We start from the raw sequence: 24,728 nt of genomic DNA on the forward strand, positions 1-24,728 counted from the left end.
CTTTATCTTTAGGGCAGGTCATCACTGTGTCCAGTAGGGATCAGACAGCCGTAGACCCCACAGATTATGCTCACGAGTGCTGCAACTTCTTCCATGTGCCGATGACATCATGTCTACCGGCCCAGTCCCATTCAGGTAATACTATGCAGGCTGTGGCACTCAGTGCCAGAAAACCTCTCAACTGTTTTTTTTTTTTTTTTTGCAAAAACTTGGTTAAATTAAAAAATGGGCAATTTTCTGTTTACACACCCCCTTTATATATCATGAAGAATTAAAAGGGTTTTCCCATGTAGGACATTAAAAAAATATATAAACAGTAAGGACCAGAGGAGGATTCACTAAGAATCGTCAATGACCGCGCTTCCACAACGTGGTTGAATCAATGAAAACTCTTTAAGTCGCAACACTACGTACGTTTCAGGGTATAGACCCCTTAATCAAGTGTACAATGGACTAGTGCTTACAAAAAAAAAAAAAAAAAAATATCACATGGATGTGGGACCTGCACCTAGAGAACGGGAGGGGGGGGGGGGGGAGTCCCTGACGCCAGTCCTGTGCAGAATGGAGAGTAGGCTTTGCACACACATCTTTCTCCATTTACTTCTATGGCTCCTTCGAGAATACCGAAGCATAACCTATGGATAAAAATGTGTCCGATGGGAAAAACCCTCTAAAACATAAAGTATACTGGAAATTGTATAACTTTCCATTATGAAAGAAATATTGGATGGAACCATGCTTTGTTTCACCCACAAGCTGTCACCCCCTGGAGGTCACACATTCATAGCGGTTTTCAGGGAGGTAACATACTTGGGAGAACAAGCTAAAAGTTTCGTTGATGGCTAAAGTTTTATATGTTTGAATGAAAACTTCCAAAAAAGTTACCGAGCAGGAGACGCTGATGGGAAGAGTGCGGCATATTCAGAGTTGATGGAGGCAAAGTCATCCATGCTTCGGACATACAGGTGTACCAACACAGCGTCACTCATCTGTAGGCCACACGTGTGTGCTTGTGCTGGGGAAAAGAGCAAATGTACAATGAGACGGCACTTCCTATTGTTCTGTTCCTATAGTCTATCATTACTGTAACCATCTTACATAGTAATATCTATCTGCAATAGCCCTGGATTCAAACACACTCACATATTGCTAAAATAGTTCCCATCACTTCTCCTGATCCTAAATGGAGATCCTTTTCCCGTTGTATTTCTGACTTGCACCTTCCGGACCACTCTTAACTCTGCAAGGACATACCCATACACGATACGGCTTCCCTATGACCAGGGGTCACAGACTGTAAAAGCTGCTGGGTCCTAGAAGGCCAGGATCTGGGGCAGGAAGCGGTTACAGGAAAAATCAGTCCCAGCCTTCTCCCCCCACCCAACACCACCACTGAAAGGAGTACTATTAAAATGCTCCAAAAGGTCTGTAATGAACTTATGGGGACATAAAAAATAACAATTTAAGTCAAATAATAATAAAAAATTACACAAAACCCATGCCCACATCACAAGTTCTAGCCCCAAGCCAGACGACACAATAAAAAATAAAAATTACCTTAACAGAGAGGGAAAACTATTTTGAAAGGTCTTTACTAGAAAATTGTGTCATTAAAAAAGCAAAACCATGAAAAACACACATTTTCTCTCATTTTTTGTTTACATTTTTCCAAATATATAACAAAAACCAAAAACAATGCAATAACAAAAATAAAGCTCTATGTATTAGTAAAAAATAGACACAAAAATTCGTTGAATAATTCAAATGAAAAAATATGGTATAGCCGCATCCAAACCCCATATATATGGAAAAAAATATGTTTCTGGTCCTGAACCAAGGAAATTGGCGCAGTACTTAAGTGGTTATAAAGGGTCAATTGCCCCAGTCAAACCCAGAAACCCAATGCTGCAAGGCAACAGTGTTAGGATAAGGCCCCACGTTGCGTAAACGCAGCTTTTTTAGTTGCAGATTTTGTTGCGGTTTTTTGAGCCAAAGCCAAGTATGGCGACATAAGGAATGGGATAGATATAGGGAGCTCTTATTTCTCCCTTCTGCTCAGTCCACTCCTGGCTTTGACTCAAAAAACCGCAACAAAATAAGCTGCGTTTCCACAATGTGGGGCCCCAGCCTTGTCCAGTTATCCATGTTGCCCACTCTATGAGCCAAAGTGAAAAGCCATAACCAAAGAGCATCTTCTTGCTTTACACGACCCGGCCTGTATAGACTGCACATATGTATGGCACATCATAGATGACATAACTAACTAACCACCATAACTTTTGATGCTGGGCAAAGATGGATTCCAAGATGAGCCCATCCCTTCACTTCACACCAGCTCGAGTCATATTAACGTGAAACTTCACTTTCCATATTTATTTAGTGTGTCCTTGTATAATTTCATTTCTAACTAGCCATCCATTTAGATTAAAAAAAGCCATAAAACATAACATAAAATGCAATCTTTTGCCAGATTATAATGGGCTCTGACAAGTAAGTGTAACACATCGGAGATATTCTTCCAGGTGTTTAATGAGTTTCCACACTTGGAAAAACAAAAACACCACAATTAAAGGGATAATTAAAGGCATTGTACGTTACTAAGCTATAATAAGCATGGATTCTAAGAAATGCATATAGTTTCCAGCATTCTGGATGTGCAGATGATGGGAGTGACTTGACCTCATTAACTCTTTATAGTCCGCAGATACAGGTGACTTGTAACCATTATATTTACAAATGGAGCCGACACCATTAAAACCTTCCAGTCACAATGTTATTACGTCTGTCATGAGCCACTAATGCTACACCTCCACAGGCGCTACATGTTGCAAACAATTAATCCATTAGAAGTGCGGCATGTTCTCATTGTCTTCAATATTCTTACGCCAGGCACACCTCCGGATTATTAAATAACAATTACTTTTTTTCCCAGATTGCTTTGCGACTGTTGATTCGCTTCACATTCGCAGACATGTAGGGTATGATGAGAAATTTAAAGGGATTCTCACACTAAAGACAATATCTTTTTAAAGGCCACGGCCCCATAGGCCGGAAACGCCGTGGGAAAAATACAGTAACTGCTAAGTGGATGGGATTCTTGCAAATCCCATTCCCGCTTTGCAGTAAAAACCACAGCGCGGACATGCTGTGATTTCCAAAACCGGCGCGTTTTTGGAAATCGCAACACGATATAATTGTAATAGAAAGTCAGCGGAGTAAGGGCAACCCGGTGGCTCAGTGGTTAGCACTGCAGCCTTGCAACACTGGAGTCCTGGGTTCAAATCCCGCCAGGAACAACATCTGCAAGGAGTTTGCATGATCTGTGTTTGCGTGGATTTCCTCCCATTCTACAAAGACATACTGATAGGAAAAAAAATGTACATTGTGATCCCTATATGGGGCTCACAATCTACATTAAAAAAACATTTTTTAAAAAAAGTCTGCGGAGGAAAACTCTGCAAACTTTTTGTTTAAAGCGCTGTGGGAAGAACTGCAATGCGTTCCCGCCATGGTGTTTCCCGCTTTAGAGCTGCGGATCGTCCTGTGGGGCCTTAGCCTAAAAGAGGAAACATATTGCTCAGGAAAGCCATACAACTGGCTCTACACCCTCATAAGTGAGATAAACACATTAACACTCTCCCGCCGCAGCTATTTTTCCATTATCGACTTCTAAACACCATAAATTTCTTATTTTTCCATTCACAGAGCTGTAAGAGGGCCTCATTTTTGCAGGACAAATTCTATTTTGTAATGGTTACATTTAGTATTCTGTATAATGTACTGGAAAGCTAAAAAACCCCATTCAGAATGGGGTGGAATTAGAGAAAAACTGCACTTGCGTGACTTTCTTACAGACTTCATTTTGACAGCATTCATCGTGCAGCCAAAATGATGTCAACTGTATTTTATGGATCGCTAGAATTACAGAGATACCAAATGTATCTATTTTTTTGGGAGGGGAAGGGTGTTTATGTTTTAACCTCTTAAAAAATCCATACATATCTCTACTACTACCACTATCATCATCAGTATCATTCTATTAGACCATTGTACTGTCTATATACAGTCTATATACTGCATTCACATATTGTAACCATTTAGGGCTCGTTCATATGGGGGCGGTGGGTGGATTTTGGCACCGAGAGTGACGCGGGGAGCCGCATCACTCTTGGGTCAAAACCCGCCTGCCACAACCGTCTCGGTCGCAGCTTCCTCTTCCGGAGTCGGCTCAAATGAATGATTCCGAGCCGCGGAATCCGCCTGAAGAAAGGGCAGCTCGCAAAAGGATGCAAGTGGTCTCCATAGACCACCATTGTATGGAAGTGGATTTTCAGGCAAAATCCGCTGTCAAAATCCGCCTCCTTGCCTCCGTGTGAACTAGCCCTTATATTCCCTATGCATATGTGTGTGTATAGATATATCTAAATGATGCCACAACCCTGTCTTCTAAACTGGTTTATTACAAGAGGTTTGAAAATTTCACATTATTTTACTATGTTATAGTGTTATGAATATGCTGCATGGATTATACATTGGGCATTCTTTCTATTGTTGTTATAGTGGCCTGGGGAAGATGCTAGACCAGCGTCGAAATGCGTAGCCTTCTATTACCTCTGTCTTTGGAACCAATAAAGTGATTTTTATTAACCTACATCAACTCAGTGGCGCTTTCATACCTGGTTTTTACTATTTTCCATTTTTCCCTTGTGTTTACCCACCACCTCCCAGGTTGGTGTCCGGGAGTAGCTGCATCTGAGGGATCATCTTGCAAGTGCCAGGGCGCCAGTTTTTTTTATGTGTCTTTATTTTGGGGAATGTTTGATTTGATCACTTTGTATTCAAATTTTTTGGGAGGTGAAATGGTAAAAAAACAGCAGTTTAGCTTTTTTTTTTTCACCATATGGGAAGAATATTTCTATAAGTTTCTAGATTGGGCTTTTTGGACACAGGTATTTCTAATGTGTTTGTGTTTTACTTTATTTGTTTTTAGATCTGATCTAAGGAAAGAGGGGCGATTTGAACTTTTAGTAGTTTTTTTTAATTGTTATCTTTAGATGCCCTGGAGTTCAAGATCCCCCGATCACTAATTCGATACAGCTAATGCACTGCAGTGTACTGAGAAATCCCTATAGTACTATTACAGGCTGCCTAGCGCAACCTGTAATAGAACCTATCTATTGGTAAGTATGTGAGCCTTCAATAGCCGACCCACGTCCTCTTGCTTACTCCTCCTGACATCATTCACTTTGCGTTACAGGGTCTAATTAATAGGTCAGGCACCAAAACTAATTGCACTGATTTCTAGGGAATGGTGAAGGTCAGAGAAAAAAAATCCAACTTTGCCAATATCAATGCAAGGGGCATCTGTTAAAGGATTGGAGTTGGTGGAAATGGTGACAGTTCTCTTTAAATTGTTGACTAGTGTTGAAGAGGATCTGTTGGCTCTCCTAACATGTCAGTTTCAGTAAATAGCTGTAGCCCCTTTTAAATAACAATATAGAAGGATCTTTATCTTAGAACTATGACTAGTGCGGTTACTGTGTTACTCCTCCCAGTACTTCTTCTGAACCCCATCTATAACCTCTTTCCCAGTCAATACCCTGCTTCACATTGATGAGGGGCAGACCCTGATCATGTCACTAGGATTCTAGAAAACCAGACATTGATGTATAAGGAGTTACCTTCCAAAACCTTCCTAAAGCTAGTTTTTTTCCCACCATGGAGAACATATCTACTTTGCCTTTCCCTGAATTCTTAGCAGAACATGTATGGTCTGTAAGACTTTGCACCCTGAGAGGTGGCCTGCAAAGGCCGTCTTCTTAAGAAGAACCCCTTCTGACCCACATGGATGACCTCTCACCCAACCAGCTAGTATCCTACTTCGCACTGTGACTATCATGTATTGTGACTGATGGATCATTTTCCAATTACGCCTTCCCTTTAAATGTGTCACATAAAGTTTTCATGTGTTACTCATATTATTTATGCAATTGAGCATTTGGCAGGACAAGTTGTACATGCATGTTAAATAGGGATCATTGTCATCAAATGTCAGCCAAAACATCAAGGACAAGAGAGGGATGGGGCTGTAACAATGTGCTGATAACCCCAACATCCTCCATACTCATTCGTAATTGACAGAATAAAGGTTGCTGTAAAACCGATCCAGTATAATGCTGTTACTGCCTTAGCTGCAGCCATGGAGAATTCAATTATTCCACTGCTGAACCCCTATATTACTATTGCCATTATAAGAGAAGCAATATAAGTAAAAGTGCCTGTTCTTCCAACAGCTATTCCTTCTCACTCCCCTATACACATGCAAGCTCAGTTCGGCCATGTGTGCATGTGTTGTCAATGGAAAAAAGGGGTGTAAAATTCAACATGACTGATCCTTACAGTTAGGAGCCCCTCCAGACATGACATAGTCAGTTGTTACAACCAAAATCAGTGGATTCAGTTGATTCTATTGAGGATTTGAGAAGTATATATGAGAAAATTGCTTCAATGTACGTGAACGATAGATACCATGTTTACTTCTCCACTTTTCTTGCTTGCCTTTCAAAGAAGGAGAGGCAGCGACAGTGATTTTATGGACATTGTGCAATCTATAAGACACTCTATATGTACATAGTCATCCCTCAAGACTTAAGTCTTAAAGGGGCCCCAAATCAAATATCCTATGATCTCCATAATCTCACCGCTCTTACTGTAGAGAATCCCCACCTATAACTATAGTAAAACCTTTTCTCCTCTAGACATAGTCATCGGTACAGGCCTAGGTATAAAGAGATCATTGTACTCTCTATTCATATATTTGTATATTATATTACGTCACCCCTTTTCCCAAACTGAAGGACCCCAAGTTTGATAACAGCTCTTCCTACTCTCATCCACCATCCCTTTAATTACCTCGGTCGCCCTCCTCTGCACCCTCTCCCGTTCAGCAATGTCTTTCCTATATACACCTGCCCAAAATTGTGCACAGTATTGATTTAGTTTTTTTTTCTCTATTTTAGTAGTTTCCATGGCAATTTACATCTGTGTGGGACATAACTGATGCAGAAGACAGTGACATTTGACATCTTATCAAGTTTTGAGAAGAGGGATCCGGAGGACATTATATCACTCTCTTTTAACTTGTAGATTGCCTACCAATTGACTAATGGGGCCTGTATGTAGAATATTTTTCATGTAATTTCGTACATCCTAAGACTGTCTTACCTGTGCATGGTCAGCACTTTAGTAGCTTACAGTATTAATTAGATTAAATAAGAATTCAAAAAATAAAACAAAACACTGTTTTAAGAAATAATTTGTATTCCTACGTGTAATAATTTATGCCTAATTACATTTACACATTACGGACTTTTAGCGCTTGTCACTTTGGTTGTTTCTTTTTTATCTGGTTTTGCGGTTTTTCATCCCACTCACATTCACTACACTTCGGCACTTGTCATTTTATCACTTTAATTAGGTTTCATTTTGCTTCAGGGTCATGTATTTGTTTATTGATTGATTTATATATTTATTAATTAATCCATTAATTATTAATTAACACATGCATTTTCACACACACACCTATAGATACACAAACAATCCGCATGGACAAAAGTAATGGACGCCTTCACAGGAATCTTTATGACATCCCATTCTGAATCCATGTATCTCCTTTACAGCTTCCATAGCTTAGGGAAGGCTTTCTACAGGATTTTCAAGATCGTATCTGTGGGATTATTTCCTTATTCGTCCAGAAGAGCGTTGGTGAGGTTAGATACTGATAATTAGACTAAACAGCCTGGTCACAATCTCTGTTCTAGTTCACATCCTTAAGGGGGTTGAGGCCAGGGCTCTCAAATTCTTCCACACCAAACTCAACCAGGTCTTTATGGACCTTGTTTTTTTGCCCTGGGGTGCAGACACGCTGGAACAGAAAAGGGTCTTTCCCAAACTGTTCATCCAAAGCACACAATTGGCATCGGAAACGTACAATTGTCCAAAATGTCTTGGTATAATAAAACACTAACTTGTCCCTTCACTGGAGCTAAGTGGCCGAGGCAGTTCCCAAGCGAAATAACCCTAGTGAGAGCACATCCCAACCAAGTACCCCCAAAGTGGTGATCACTTCTATAGCATAATGGCCTACACACCTAGTAGAATAGCCCCTTCAGTACCTCACGTGTAATATGACCCCTACAGTGCCTCCACATGTGATATGCTGGACCCCAACATGTAATATAATGACCCCACACTTCCCCATGTAATATAATGACCCACACAGCACTCCACATATAATATAATGGCCCCCACAGTGTTTCCACATGTATTATACTATGTCCCAACATGTAAATATAATGACCCCACACTGCCCCATGTAATATAATGACCCACACAGCACTCCACATATAATATAATGGCCCCCACAGTGTTTCCACATGTATTATACTATGTCCCAACATGTAAATATAATGACCCCACACTGCCCCATGTAATATAATGACCCACACAGCACTCCACGTGTAATATAATGGCCCCCACAGTGTTTCCACATGTATTATACTATGTCCCAACATGTATTATAATGACCCCACACTGCCCTATGTAATATAATGACCCACACAGCACTCCACGTATAATATAATGGCCCCCACAGTGTTTCCACATGTATTATACTATGTCCCAACATGTAAATATAATGACCCCACACTGCCCCATGTAATATAATGACCGTCACAGCACTCCACGTGTAATATAATGGCCCCCACAGTGTTTCCACATGTATTATACTATGTCCCAACATGTATTATAATGACCCCACACTGCCCCATGTAATTTAATGACCGTCACAGCACTCCACGTGTAATATAATGGCCCCCACAGTGTTTCCACATGTATTATACTATGTCCCAACATGTAATATAATGACCACACACTGCCCCATGTATTATAATGACCCACACAGCAGTCCACGTATAATATAATGGCCCCCACAGTATTTCCACATGTATTATACTATGTCCCAACATGTAAATATAATGACCCCACACTGCCCTATGTAATATAATGACCCACACAGCACTCCACGTATAATATAATGGCCCCACAGTGTTTCCACATGTATTATACTATGTCCCAACATGTCATATAATGACCCCACACTGCCTCATGTAATATAATGACCCACACAGCACTCCACATGTAATATAATGGCCCCCACAGTGTTTCCACATGTATTATACTATGTCCCAACATGTAATCTAATGACCCCACACTGCCCCATGTAATATAATGACCCACACAGCACTCCACATGTAATATAATGGCCCCCACAGTGTTTCCACATGTATTATACTATGTCCCAACATGTAATCTAATGACCCCACACTGCCCCATGTAATATAATGACCCACACAGCACTCCACATGTAATATAATGGCCCCCACAGTGTTTCCACATGTATTATACTATGTCCCAACATGTAATCTAATGACCCCACACTGCCCCATGTAATATAATGACCCACACAGCACTCCGCATGTAATATAATGGCCCCACAGTGTTTCCACATGTATTATACTATGTCCCAACATGTATTATAATGACCCCACACAGCACTCCACGTGTAATATAATGGCCCCCACAGTGTTTCCACATGTATTATACTATGTCCCAACATGTAATCTAATGACCCCACACTGACCCATGTAATATAATGACCCACACAGCACTCCACATGTAATATAATGGCCCCCACAGTGTTTCCACATGTATTATACTATGTCCCAACATGTAATCTAATGACCACACACAGTACTCCACATGTAATATAATAGCCCCCACATATATAATACAACGGCCCTCACAATTACTTATTCTGTTCCACACTTCCTCTGAACACCCACAGCCGCCATGAAGAGATTTCTATTGATTTGTCAAACTAGTGAGCCATCTTACTAGTCCTGGTGTGTCGTGATCTCCCACATAAGCCCACCTCAACCAAGTGTGCATGTGTTTTCAATAAAGTAAACCTCTTCAGGATCTCCCACCCTTCCATACGTATCAGTCAGCCGCTCCCACCTAAATGAGAGGGTTCAGTTATGTCTATAGGGGCTTTTAGAAGAATATATGTTTCAATGTTAGACATTACTAGATTGCTATCTTTATTCCATACTTGCCTTTCAAAGAGTAAAGCGCAGCGTCAGTAGCTTCACGGACATCACTTCCCTTAGCGGTTATCTCACTAACCCATTGGAATCCATTCAATGACTGGGATGACTGATGGACTCCAGTATCTGTAAACAAGAGTACATTTAGCAAGCTGTATGGGTTATATTACCGTAAGACATTTCACAATGTACCAAGTGTGTGGTGCAACAATGTACTGTATGAAGACTAACCAGCCACACTGCCTCCCCCAGATCAAACGCCAGCAAACCCAGATGAAATATCATAGCGGTAGACAGGCATACTGTGTATGAGGAAAGGCAGGTGCCAATTCACACAAGTAAACAGATAATTACATTTTGACTGTAATAATTGATTTTAGCATCCAAAAGTAATAACATTTGTCAGACTGGAATATAAATGTATAAAACAGGTTTTCACTGTAAATGCTTTTTAAAGAAGACTTGTCACCACTTCTGACATATCTGAAATAAAAATTCGGGAGAATCCTTTTTGATAACAATGTGTTTTGCAATTCCTGTTATTCCTCCTCGAAATTCACAAATAAATTGACGACTTGGAGTTGCTATTTCCCTGGTGCAGCACTGATAGGATATAGTGTTAGACTGCTCAGGGATATACCTGCAATTACAACACCCAGTTACAATGGATTTATACATTTCTAGGAGGAATAACAGAGGAACAGTACACTGCATCTATGCTTGTGTATCTTTTGTTCTGGTCATTCAGGGGACGAGAACAACAGACATGTGGATTGCTAATATAGTGGACATATGTAGACAGAAATGACTCATTCAATACTGTAGCCAGTCTCATATCTCTGTCTCTTTCCTTCTCTCCCTCCCCTCTCCATAGACTTAATTGCAAACTAAGGCCTGGTTCACATCTGCGTTCGGTAATCCGTTCTGGGAGTCCGCATGGGGACTACCGAACGCATTGGCAAATGGTGAGCCTATGAAAGTACACGGACCCCATAGATTATAATGGGGTCCATATGCTTTCCGCGCGGTGTCCGCACGGAACATGCGGACAGAACAGAACTTCATGAACTACTTTCCTGTCCGCATGACTCATGCAGAGACTGCGCGGAAAGCACACGTACCCCAAAATGGGGTCCGTGTGCTTTTACTGCTCACTAGGGTTAATCAATTATTACAGTCAAAATGTAATTATCTGTTTACTTGTGTGAATTGGCACCTGCCTTTCCTCATACACAGTATGCCTGTCTATCGCTATGATATTTCATCTGGGTTTGCTGGCATCTCCCCACCCTGTACCCGTCCACACTCTAAGCCACAAGCTCCGCCTACCTAGCGCTTTAAACACTAACCTGGGAGGCGGGGCAGCGAGGCAAGAAGAAGGAGGGCACTGGAGCAGCCATCTCTAGAGGTAAGTAGCTGCTACAGATTTAGTTTAGCCTTCCATTCGAATGAATGGAGGCAGCCAGCGCGCAGGGGGTTAAGGCTGTGTGTCGGCTGCTTCCATTCATTCCTATGGAACTTCAGCGGAGCCTTCACACTGAATATACATCGTATACTCAGTGTGAAGGCTAAGCAATGCATTGTGGGAAAAATCACCGATCTCGATCCCACATAAAAAGATCGTGTTTGGAATTCCGATGGCGATCGTGAAATTTTCTCGATCGCCGATTGGAATCCGATCTTTTCCGAACACGATCGCTCAACCCTACTGCTCACCACTTGTCAATGTGTTCGGTATGGGGACCACCCGAACGGATTGTCAAATGCAGTTGTGAACCAGGCCTTACACTGCTTGTGTATGGAGCATGGGAAAAGTCACTCGTATAGGAGATAAAGACAGAAGTAATAGGTAAAGACGCGTTTCTTTAGTGAAACATCATGTAATGTATGTTGCCTTCACCTGTACTATTAATTTATGAAAAAAACCAAAAAAAGTTTACTTACACTTCAGACACTTCCTTCATGCTAACTTGTGTCACTGTATCTAAAATATAACACGTTTTAACACGTGTACCGACAAAGGGAATGTTGTATCTATCTGAATATTCACCTGAGGGCCATGCCTGTGGGATGAAACGTATAGGTTGCTTTTCCAAATCTTTACACATTGCTGTTTCGTCAGATAGAAGATGCGAAATATCACAGGGGCAAGGCTCACCTGAAAGAAGCATTGGACATCCAACCTACAAAGGCATGTTAAAAGGTGAACTAGCACAGCAAAAGGTACAAGCATAGATGTCAAACGTAAACATGATTCAATTGAGCAAGCATCCACCAACAATATTCTTTCACCACACGTCTGCAATCCATGAAGCAGAGGCAGCACTCCTTATGCTGACGTTGCACAATAAAGCGTTCCTCCAGTTATAACATTTATTTTCATATATGAATATTACAGGATAATGTAAGAAACTTTGTCATATATTTTATTAAAGAAATCCGTTTCCTTTTCCGCTTATAAAGCAGCTCTCAACGTCCTTATCTTCACTCGGAGCTGTCTCTGTCCTCGGCTCACACACAAAGATTTCTGGAGAGGCTGGTAACATATTTACTGCTTCATTCTGTGAAGTGTCTTGTAAGATAGAAGCGTCTGTAGAGTTCTTTCACTCACAGAATAGAATAGTTTAGCAGCTTCAGCTACTTGTGTCTCTTTCACTCTCCTCCTTCTCCCCCTTCCCTCTCCGTAGACAGATGTATGAACAGTAACTCAGCTTGATAACTGATTTCTTTAATAAAATATATTACAAAGTTTCATGTATTGACCTGTACTATTCATTTAAGCAAAGTTGTTTTAGACTTGGAGTTATGGTTTAAAGGGATTTTCCTATAACAAGGATCCTATCTATACAATTAGTTTATGTGGATATAAGACTTTTTCTAAATACATTGCTTAATCAAAACTGCTTTGTTTGGCCGCTATCTTAATTTATTCACTTCATTGTTTACATGCGTTTCTATGACCACGGCCCCGGACCACGGGCTTATCTGCTCAGTCCCCAAGTGAGGAAGCAGCCTGCTCCCGGGTTGGGGAGGGAGGGGCTGAGTGCTGGGAGCAGCTCTGAGCTGTGTATGTCTCTGCCACAGACAAGCAACGGAGCTCCTCAGATAGGGGAGGGGGGAGGTGAGAGCTACGGGATTTCTGAGCTCTTATCTCCTGCTCTTCCACTTATCAGTCAGTTTAATTGAATTTGGCTGATAAAGGCTGAGCTAGGGAGTCCGATACCTTTGTATGTAATGCAAATTGACTCAAATCCAGCTGTACTACATCAGCCTCTACATCAGCTTCATACTGTGGTAATTCATTTACAACCAATCCCTCATTACTGACTGCAAACATAGCAGATAGCAGAGCAAGTGAAACCCTGTCCACCAATGTGCCGAGAAGACCAGGAAGAGAGCACAGAGCCTGCAGGCTGCTGAACAACCGTGATGGGAATACCCCTTTAAGGAATTCTTCATTATTTTCATTATTATTATGCAAGATACAAATGGTAGCAACATTTCAGACATGTTGGATCCTTCCTTGGGCAGATAAAAGCTCTTTAACAGGAAGCAACTAACTGGCAATGGAAATAGCTGGACCATAGTCCACCTGCTGATATTAGCCTACAGCCAGTGCTTCTGTCCACCCCTGTGTTTAATTTTTGTCATGTTATTGGGTAAGATTGTACATACAATTCCAGCACATTTTTGTTAGGTTGTCCACATATCATGGCTACGCTCACATGGGTCTGATTTCCTGCCACACGTAAACACAACATAGAAAAGTAAATTACAGTAATATTGGCTGGGGAACAAGTATACCAAAACACTGGGACAGTGAATGCATGATTTTTTTTTACTTTTCTGCACGCGCAGATTGTGGATCTGCATCACAAGCAAGTGATCAGAGATGTATACCTGTCCACTAAACCCCCCCATTGAAAATGACAATGCAATGCATAAATAATAGAGATGGGCGAGTAGTGAAATATTCGAAAATTCGAAATTTAATTGTAGTAGACCTCAATATTCGACTATTAGTTCGAATATCGAATCCCATTATAGTCTATGGGAAAAACATGCTTGTTTCAGGGAAACCAAAATTCGACCAATTGGAGTCACCAAGTCCACAAAGACACCCCAGAAAATGATGCCAACACGTCTGGAATGCAACTGGGACAGCAGGGGAAGCATGTCTGGGTGCATCTAATACGCCCAAGTCCTTGCATTATTATTGTTATTATTATTGCTGATTTAGCCAGTCAATGGCTGTATACGTTTTTTCCAATGCATACGTTGTCCTAGTTCCTGTCCTGCCTCCCCTGCATAGTTATTGGTGTAAAAAAAAGCACCAGGGAAGGTAGGAGGGGAAACGATATTTTACTGCGTTTACCGTGTGGTATTCGACAGAGTGCGAGTATTTCAAATACCGTAGTATTCGATCGAATACCTACTCGATTGAGTACTACTCGCTTATCTCTAATAAATAATTAAACTATAAAAATAAAGTCCAAAAAAAGATTTTTGCAGCAGAAAAAAAGCTTTAAAAATTTCTATCGCCGCTACTGTATTTTGCAGCAGATTTACCATCTACAAATCCAGGCAGATCCTCTGCAGCAATTCCAAACTGTGCAGATATACCCTAATAGGGAAGGTAACAAGAGTGTTTGCAGAGCAGGAATATGGGAATAAAAATGTAGCTGTTGTATAGCAGAATAACAATAAGATGCAGACCACACGTTACTCACTTTATCCTCCAAATGAAGCTTTGACACTCGGAGATAAGCCACAGGAGCAAAGGCATCATTAGAATGCATCACCACCTCTGAGGAATCACTGTAGCAAGAAGAGACAGCGGGGTCACATACACAAGTGGACAGAATGGCTGCATCGTAGGATACACAGCAATGTGATGTGACAATACAGAAGATATTCTACCTGCAATTCACAACAATGTATGTATTTGTATATTTATAATGTAACCAAGACTGATGATAAATAGAATCTAAGACATAACAATTGTGCATAAAACTATTAAAACACAACGAAAAAAAATAGATACACAGACCAAGCACATTGACAAATCTTTCCATTGTATGAACAATGTTCATGCCAGAAGTGTTTGGGTAATGTAGCATCAAAACCACATATATCCAAATAAGCGATGGCTAGGACTGTAAGCGTAAGATGACCTCACAGGGCTGTCGCCTGCGGCTATGATGGGAGCTTGTTAATAGTGCAGCTATAATTACCAGCAGGGAGAGATATGGAGAACTCACGAATCACAGTCTATAATTAGCTCCCGGTCCACAGAGGAACTCAGCAAATTATTATACACCAAACCCTTAAGTGTCACCCTAAGAAGACAACGGAAATCTGCTTCTTTAGGGCAAGTCTAATACTGGGATAACCTTGAGCGAACCAATGAGAATTGCTGTGGTGCCCGGGCAATTACTGCTGCATTACTTACAATATGGTATCAACACTGACACAAAGCAAAAAGGACAGTCTCAAATCATTATGTATCACAAGTGGGAAACAATGTCATAAAAGATGGAAAGTAAGATGTAGCCAGCACCGAAGGTAGGAGAGGACCGGCAGCCGCACTGAAGTGAATAGAGTGCCGGTCACTTCATTCACAAGGAGGTTTTAGGGGCTCTATCATTGGGGAAAGTCATTTTTAGACAAGCAGATCCTTGCATAGCCTTTCTAGGCTATTGCACATAGACCTTTTGCATGTAAATCGCCTCTTTGGTTTTTGAATGAGCCCGTTTTTCTTCATATGCTAATTAGCCTCTTGGTGCACCCCGGAAGTCTCATCGTGCACTCCTCTCTGCTATTCTTTCCTATGTATGAGTACAGCACAGGCTGCTGCTGCTTCTGATGACTCATCTTCCTGTTTACACACACAGATAGGAAAGAATAGCAGACGAGTGCTGCTGGGAACTTCCTGTGCTGGCTGGAAGCTAATTAGCATATGAATAAAAACGGGCTCATTCAAAAACCACAGAGGCCATCTACATACTAAAGGTAGGTGTGGAATAGCTTTTCTAAAGCCTATGCAAGGATGTGATTAACGTATATACTCGAGTATAAGCCGAGTTTTTCAGCACAGTTTTTGTGCTGAAAAAGTGCGCCTCAGCTTATACTCGCGTCAATACGGTAATTGAAAATGTCACATGACTGGTCCGCAGTGAAAGACATCTGTAGGAGCAATAGGTGAGTGGTGAGGCAGCACTGCCTCCAGGACCGCCCCAAGATGTTTCCAGAGCATCTTCTCTGCCTTGGAAACATCTTAAGGCGACCCTGGAGACAGCGTTGCCTCACCGACCACCTATTGGCAGCAGCACTGTTCCAGCGGCCTCCCACAGATGTCTTTTACTGCGGACCAGTGAAATTACCACTCGAGTCAATACGGTAACTGACTCGACCATATTGACTCGCTGCAGCGGGCCTCCGCTCCAGTCCCGGCCCCCTCCCCCGGCTACAACACACACCGGGTGACGTGGCCACGTTAGCTCAGGCCCACACCCGGCGTATGTCGATGACGTCTTACTGCGTCTCAGCACATGCGGCGTCATCACGCCCCCTACACTGAGACGCAGACGTCTGGGGCATTATCATACAGGCCCAAAGCATTATGGTAGCAGTAGAAGCCTGTTGCCATACAGGCCCAAAGCCTGTGCTAGCAGTAACAGGCTATTACTACTACCACAGGCTTTGGGCCTATATGGTAATATCCCAGACCCCGTGACATCTGGGATATTACCATATAGGCCTGAAGCCGGCTAGGATTAACACTAGCACAAACAGAATGTCATGCATTTTCCCCCCTCGGCTTATACTCGAGTCAATAAGTTTTCCCCGTTTTTTTATGGTAAAATTAGGGGGGTTGGATTATATTCGGGTCGACTTATACTGGAGTACATACGGTAGTTAAAAATGACTTTTCCCAATGATAGAGCCCCTTTAACGAGACTTTTGGTTTCCCATTCTCCTGGTCCTCTATCATGTAAATGTCTGTATAGAAGTGTCTGTAACGGCACAACATCTTTTAATAAGCTGGGTTTTTTTCTTAGCAGTTATTACGCAACATTTCAGATGTTGCGTCCATCGTCAGGCCTATGTTCATGAACAGGAAGCAGCTAACTAGACATGGAAATAGCTGGACTTCTGTCCACTCCCTGCTCATGCTTTCTTGCAGGAAAGATCAAAACCAGATATAAACACATAAAATATATATATACTAGTCTCTGCCCGCAACTTCGTCTGTGTGTTGTTGGCGTCGATGATCCACCCATATTCAGCAAATTGTTGTCGTCGATGGTTTGCCTGTTCCGGCGTATTGGCAGCAATCAAGCTGTCCTGCTGCTGAACTTTTTTCCTTTCACCGTGCCTGTGATTGTTCCGGCATCTCAGCAGCTCGCTGGGACGCTATCTAATGAGCGTGTTGTTGGCGTCGATAATCCGCCTGCTCCAGCGTTTCGGCTGCTCTAAGAGACACTTGACGCCTAGCTTGCTCGATCCTCCTCAGCTCCACTTGAAGAGAAATCTGTTGACTTCTGGCTACCTTCATAGTGCTCGTTAGTTTAGAATTTTGCGATAAATTAGATTTTCTTTTTCCTAGCATATTTAAAGTTGGGAAACTGCCAATTTGGATTAAAGGGGTTTTCCCATCACAGTGCCTAGAGAACACAGAACACTTATGCAGATCAGATAATATGCAGATGCATAGAATGTATAGAATGGACTCAGTGTTATCTGTGTGTTTACATAGCGAGATAACAGACCAGGCTTTATCAGCAAACTGCAATTAGATGAGATAGTCCTGTCAGCGAGAGCAGTATAATAAAGTATGTGAACATAAATTCATAACAGTCATGAAGCCATGTCATCTACCGGGATGAAAAGTAGCTTATGTGTTAATCCAGGTTACAAACTATCTATGTGCCAAATTTCATCCAAATCCGTTCAGCCGTTTTTTGCGTGACTGAGTAACAAACATCCAAACTTTCACATTTATAATATTAGTAGGATAGGATAGGAAGGATTAGTAGGTAGGATTAGTAGGATAGGATAGGAGGAAGTAGGATATATATATCCCTTAATTTTATATGAACTTAAAAAAAAAAGATTATATTTGCTTTTTGCTATTACATTCTCTAAGAACGATGAACCCTCTAAAAAAAAATACCAATTGTGTTTAATCCTTTATTTTTTGCTTTTAGGATTATTTTATGAATGTAATATTTTATTATTAATTACGTTAAATTATTGTTTTCTGGGATTTGTATATTTCAAAGGTGATACAAGTAGAGACTTTTTTTTAAATCTTTTGTTGATTTCTACAACAATCAAGAAAAAATTAAGAGTAAAACTCTATTCACACAGGCATAAAACGTGGGAGTGTGGTGACAGTTTTTGTATTGGCCATCCAACAGCTGAATAAAATCAATGGAAACCTATGAGCCAATTTATATGAACTGTTACCAGATGCCTGTGTCAAAGCCTATGGACCGACACAGGATGAGATCAATGGACATTACATGACAAATGTAGGCAGAGCTCCCTCTGGTGGGTGTCTGTCTGCATACATCTCCACGTTAAAAAAAACATGACGTCTTCCATATAGTTTGTATACTTTTGTAAGAAAAAGTCCTGCCTGCATATTTTTGTATATGTCATTTAATGTCCGTTGCTCTTATCTTGTGATGGATGAGAGCAACGGACATTAAATAACAGTAGTGTGAACCTAACCTAAGACTGCCCATAGAAATTACTGTTGGCTGAACATGCCAATTTTGCTGCAATGGCAGACCATCTAATGCATAGGGGGGCCTCCTGACGACAGATGTCAGGGGAAAGAAGGATGGGCCCATGCTGGATTTCAACATGCCCAATTGGTTTGCTTTCAGGAAAGATAAACCTGAGTCAGAGCCAGAGCCATCTGGCAAGAGCTTACTCCCCTATGCTCCATATACACTCACCGGCCACTTTATTAGGTACACCATGCTAGTAACGGGTTGGACCCCCTTTTGCCTTCAGAACTGCCTCAATTCTTCATGGCATAGATTCAACAAGGTGCTGGAAGCATTCCTCAGAGATTTTGGTCCATATTGACATGATGGCATCACACAGTTGCCGCAGATTTGTCAGCTGCACATCCATGATGCGAATCTCCCGTTCCACCACATCCCAAAGATGCTCTATTGGATTGAGATCTGGTGACTGTGGAGGCCATTGGAGTACAGTGAACTCATTGTCATGTTCAAGAAACCAGTCTGAGATGATTCCAACTTTATGACATGGCGCATTATCCTGCTGAAAGTAGCCATCAGATGTTGGGTACATTGTGGTCATAAAGGGATGGACATGGTCAGCAACAATACTCAGGTAGGCTTTGGCGTTGCAACGATGCTCAATTGGTACCAAGGGGCCCAAAGAGTGCCAAGAAAATATTCCCCACACCATGACACCACCACCACCAGCCTGAACCGTTGATACAAGGCAGGATGGATCCATGCTTTCATGTTGTTGACGCCAAATTCTGACCCTACCATCCGAATGTCGCAGCAGAAATCGAGACTCATCAGACCAGGCAACGTTTTTCCAATTTTCAATTGTCCAATTTCGATGAGCTTGTGCAAATTGTAGCCTCAGTTTCCTGTTCTTAGCTGAAAGGAGTGGCACCCGGTGTGGTCTTCTGCTGCTGTAGCCCATCTGCCTCAAAGTTCGACGTACTGTGCGTTCAGAGATGCTCTTCTGGCTACCTTGGTTGTAACGGGTGGCTATTTGAGTCACTGTTGCCTTTCTATCAGCTCAAACCAGTCTGGCCATTCTCCTCTGACCTCTGGCATCAACGTTCGGTATTCCATTCGGGGGGGGTGGCCACAAACAGACTCCCCGATTGGAATACCGAACGCAGATGTGAACCAGGCCTTATATTACGATTGTCTTCTTGCTTGCTCTGTTATATAACATTGTAACTTTTCAATAAATACTTTTGAAACTAAAGCTAAGAAATTGGCTTTCTAACAAACAAATACAGCAGTCCTATTATCACCCCGAGACCCATCATAACCTAAATAGTTTTCGTTCTAATGCACATTACTAGAAAAGTTAAAAAGTTCCATTTGTCAGGCCTCTCTGAGCCCCAGTCACTTTCCTTGACACATCCTGGGTACATGTCCTGTCCTCGTAGCAGCTTTGACGCATCCTACATAGTTATTTTGGTCTCCATTTACAACAGTTGAAAATAGCAAAATGTTCCTAATGTCAAGAACACGTCCTAACTCTCAGGACAGTACAAGCAGCCCCCATGAAAGAGGTATCATGACTAATCCCTGTCAGGAAAGAATTAGGAGCTATGATTACAGGGATTTTAATGTTAAAAAAGTGAAAGCTCTCAATGAAAAGCAAACAATTGCAGCTTTTAAGTGCTGAAGTCGTCGCACTTTGCTGTAACCGTTATGGGAAAAAAAAATGTGTCGCTCTGGGTGATTTCTTCTCAGCAAGAGCGCCTGTCACTGAATGCAGGAAGCCGATTGTCTGCGAACACTGCTGTGCCATTAAGGCAGCACCAAGGCAAATCAAAGTCTTCACAAACCTTGTGGGGTGGGCAGCTCTGATATGAACTGCCGGAATAGGCTGCCATACCCAGAACAAGACTGGCACCACGTTCTGCTCGCTAGTGGAAAGTCTCGTGGGCTCTCGCACAGTCGATAAGGCTGCGGTATTAAGAATTACTAGCTTTAAATCGTTCAACAGCATCTCTCATTGAAGAGATCCAGCGGGTGCGTGGAGACTTATTTACAGGCAATGCTCCATGGGAAAAACAATGCAAATAAGTTTACTTCTAGAAGGAAGAAGTGATCTTACGTAAGCCAAACCAGATCTACAAAACTAAGCTATAATGTATGTTCATTAGTAGAGATGAGCGAGTACTATTAATAATAGCACGCACTCATAGGAATGAATGGAAGCGGCCGGCACACCGACTTTTGCCGGCGGCTGGCCGCTTAACCCCCTGTGTGCCGGCTACGTCCATTCATTCCTACGGGTGCGTGCTATTCGAAACTGGCGTTTCGAATAGTACTCGCTCATCTCTATTCATTAGTATTCCTCCTACTGAAAATACCTGTGGTTTCTAGAACATGCTCAATGGTAAATGGATAGGAAATATGTTGATTTAGGGTATAGGAAACTAAAGCACCAGGATATCTTTACATACATTTTTAAGGATGAACTTTCACCACCTATGTCAAATCCAGCTCTTTCCAACAAGTAATAGGTGCTGCTCCACTGATTCTGGCACAGTTGGAATTTTTTCTCTATCCCCCACCGTTCCTGAGCAATCGTGGTTGTTCTTTTCAGTACAATTATAGCTCTGTACTGTCAGGTGGGTGGTCTCAGGCTGGGGCAGACTAACAGGGACCGCCCACCTGACAGCAGAGAACATAACTGTGCTGTAACAAACAGAAATGATTGCTCAGGAATGGATGGGGCTAGAGAAAAAATTCCAACTGCGCCAGAGTCAGTGGAGAGGCAAGTATTAAAGGTTGCAAAAAGTTGTTGGGGGTGGTGAAAGGTTTTCTTTGTCTCTTGTGATAAGATATCACGCTGCAAAGTTTAAAGTGTATCTCTAGTTCTAAACAACTTTACATAAATGAATAGTATATGTGAAGATAAGAAGCTTTGTAATATATCTTATTAACCACTTATGGACCGCCCATAGACTATATACTTCCAGAAGGTGGTTGCCTTGTTCTGACAGGACATACCAGTACGTCCAAGCAGAACACAGCAGCTGCACGAGATCGTGCAGCTGCTAAAACAGGGAGCCGGCTATAACTTCAACTGGAGCTCCCAGAGAGAAGGAAGGGAAGGTTTATTACCTCCCATGCCTTCTCGATCACTGTGTATACAGGACCCAGATCAGCTCTGTAAGCTGAACAGTAGCATGCAGGAGTCTGTATTCCTCCTGCAACTGGAGCTAAATGTACAAGCCCCAGTTGCAGGGGAAATTTGTCTCTAATACAAAAAAAAAGTGATCAGATGTCCCTAAAGGTCTCTTATGACCTTATGGGGACACAATCTGAAAAAAAATAAATAAAAAATGAATAGAAAAGTATAAAAAAAGTAAATAAAATAATTTAAAAATAAATAAAATAATATAACACTTATTATAGGTTATAGCCCCACCCCCAACGACACCATACAAAATAAAAATTACCGTAACGGAAAGGAAAAACTATTTTAAAAAGATTTTCAGTGGCACTTTGTGTTATTAAATAAAAAAAAACAAAACAGAGAAGTGAAAACCAGACACAATTTTCCTCCTATCTTGTTTATATTTTCCCGGATATAAAAAAAATAAATAAAACACATGCAAAAATAAAAACAACATAAAAATAAAGCCCTATGTGTCCCTGAAAAAAGATGCAAAAATTAGTTGAATGAGACATATGAGAAAAATGTTACACCCCTCTAAACTGCACATACAAAAAAAAAGCTAAAATGTGTCTGGTCCTAGACCAGAAATTGGCCCGGTACTGGAGTGGTTAAGGAAACCGGCTTCCTTTTCTACTTGTTAGGGCTAGTTCACACAGGGGCAATGAGGCAGATTTTGACAGCAGATTTCGCCTCAAAATCTGCCTCCATACAATGGTGGTCTATGGAGACCGCTAGCTTTCGTCTTTCTGCTAGCAGTTTTTTGCTGCTAACAGAAAAAAGAAGCGACATGACCATTCCGCATAAGGAAGGCAATGGAAGTGAATGGGAGGCGAAAAACGCCTAGCGTTTTTTTTACAGTCCATTCACTTTAGGGGAGGGGAAAACTGCCTGGCGTTTTCTGAAACAGTTTTTACCAAAAACTGCTGCAGAAAACGCTCCAAAAAACGCCTCAAGGTCAAAAAAACACTTCCTAATTAGGAAGCGTTTTTTTTCAGGACATAAATAAGCCAGGCGGTTTTTACCTGTGAACTAGCCTTAAACTGTTCTCCTCATGATCAGCCTGATTGTTTATATAGAATCTGCAGTGCTATTACACAGAGAGCTCTATGGGGAAGGGGGAGGGGATGAGGAGGATGTTAATTGATTTATTGCCTCATATTTCTACCTCCTTTACCCCTCCCTTCTCCATAGACTTATATGTAAAAAGCAAATGGAAAAGGCGACATATTTCTTAAATGAGATATATTACAAAGTTTCTTATTTTCACCTGTACTATTAATTTCTGAAAAGTGTTTGTTTGGTTTTTTTTTATAATTGGAGGTAACTAACTACAGAAGTTTAATGTTAACTCTGCTATATCTGTTTCTTATCCATTAGGATTCAAGAACATGAATATATATTTTTTGTCCATATTCTATCCATTTTTTTTTTAACAGACAGCACACAGACCCATTTATTTCTATAACCCCATGCACACTACTGTGGCCGCTAAAAACTCAAGGTATGTCTTATTCGTGTTCATTATGTGGTCAGGGCTCATATACTCAAAAATACACACAGTACATGGACTCTATCTATTTTGTCCATTTTGGTTTTCATGGATCCGTACATGACACGCGATCATGTGAGTGAAGCCCTAGTTGCAGAAAGCAAACTGCTGCCCGTATTTCCTAAAAGCCTCAAGTCATAAAAAAGATCCTGACTACTGTAAAACCATCACAGCTTTCGGCCCGGCATACCTATAACTTTCTAAGTAAAATGTCAAGCAGAATGTACCTGGACCGTTGCACACCAAATATCTAAAGAAGTATTGGGCAACTGCATATTTTTACAGCCCTATGTATTCTCTTGTCAACAATAAATCTTTTACAGACTGCTTCCTTTAGATAATGTATGTAATGACAACTTCTGCCCCTCCCTGTAGAGTTGGCACAAAGTCTGTATCAAGGATAGGTCACCAACTGATAACTCCAGAAAATCCCTTTAATCCATATTGCCATCATTTTTTTTTTAAGATGAAACTTCTAGATTTTTTGCAATTTTTCCGAGCATCAAACACTGTAGAATGATGTTGTGACTGTACTTCAAATTTTTGGGAAATGGTTTTACAACCGATTCAGATTGATCAGCAGCAGCAATTGTTTCATGAACATCATTGCTGATATTTTTCATCCTTAGCAATGTGCTAACACACACCTGACTATTCCAGCCCAGCAAACTGACAAAACTTCAGCTTTTGTAGAGGTTGTCACACTTGTTTGTCGATCAATTAATCAAAGACATTTGATTTCCAGCACCTGGCTGCCACTTACCCTCTTAATTGGTATTGAGGAAGTGAGGGTGTACTTAATTTTTCACACACTGTTGCGGCATTTGGGCTTAGTGTTTAATGAATAAAAAAAATGGTACAGTGTAATTTGTCATTGTTGGCCATGTGAGGTTGGATTTACCTAATTTTAAGGCCTTCTAAGTACCAGATGTTTTTAATTATGTCCTGATATGTAAACTTGTTGAATTCAAAGGGTAAGTTCACACGGAGTTTTTTTGGTCAGGATTTTGAGGCCGTATCCTCCTCAAAATCCTGACCAAAAAAGACGGCTCCCATTGAAATCAATGAGAGCCGCTCAG

At 41.3% G+C, this 24,728-nt stretch overlaps 1 protein-coding gene across 1 annotated transcript in view; it reads right to left on the reverse strand.

Moving 5' to 3' along the window:
- DPH6 (diphthamine biosynthesis 6) overlaps nt 1–24,728 on the reverse strand; it is a 71,868-nt gene that overhangs the window by 20,870 nt on the left and 26,270 nt on the right. The window contains exons 8-11 of the mRNA XM_075282922.1: nt 14,897–14,984; nt 12,217–12,349; nt 10,176–10,292; nt 886–1,015 (exon numbers count right to left, since the gene is read on the reverse strand). Of these exons, the coding sequence (XP_075139023.1) occupies nt 886–1,015; nt 10,176–10,292; nt 12,217–12,349; nt 14,897–14,984 (468 nt within the window). The remainder of the gene's footprint in view (nt 1–885; nt 1,016–10,175; nt 10,293–12,216; nt 12,350–14,896; nt 14,985–24,728) is intronic.

This window comes from Leptodactylus fuscus, chromosome 7, assembly GCF_031893055.1.
Source record: "Leptodactylus fuscus isolate aLepFus1 chromosome 7, aLepFus1.hap2, whole genome shotgun sequence".
Classification (NCBI taxonomy): domain Eukaryota; kingdom Metazoa; phylum Chordata; class Amphibia; order Anura; family Leptodactylidae; genus Leptodactylus; species Leptodactylus fuscus.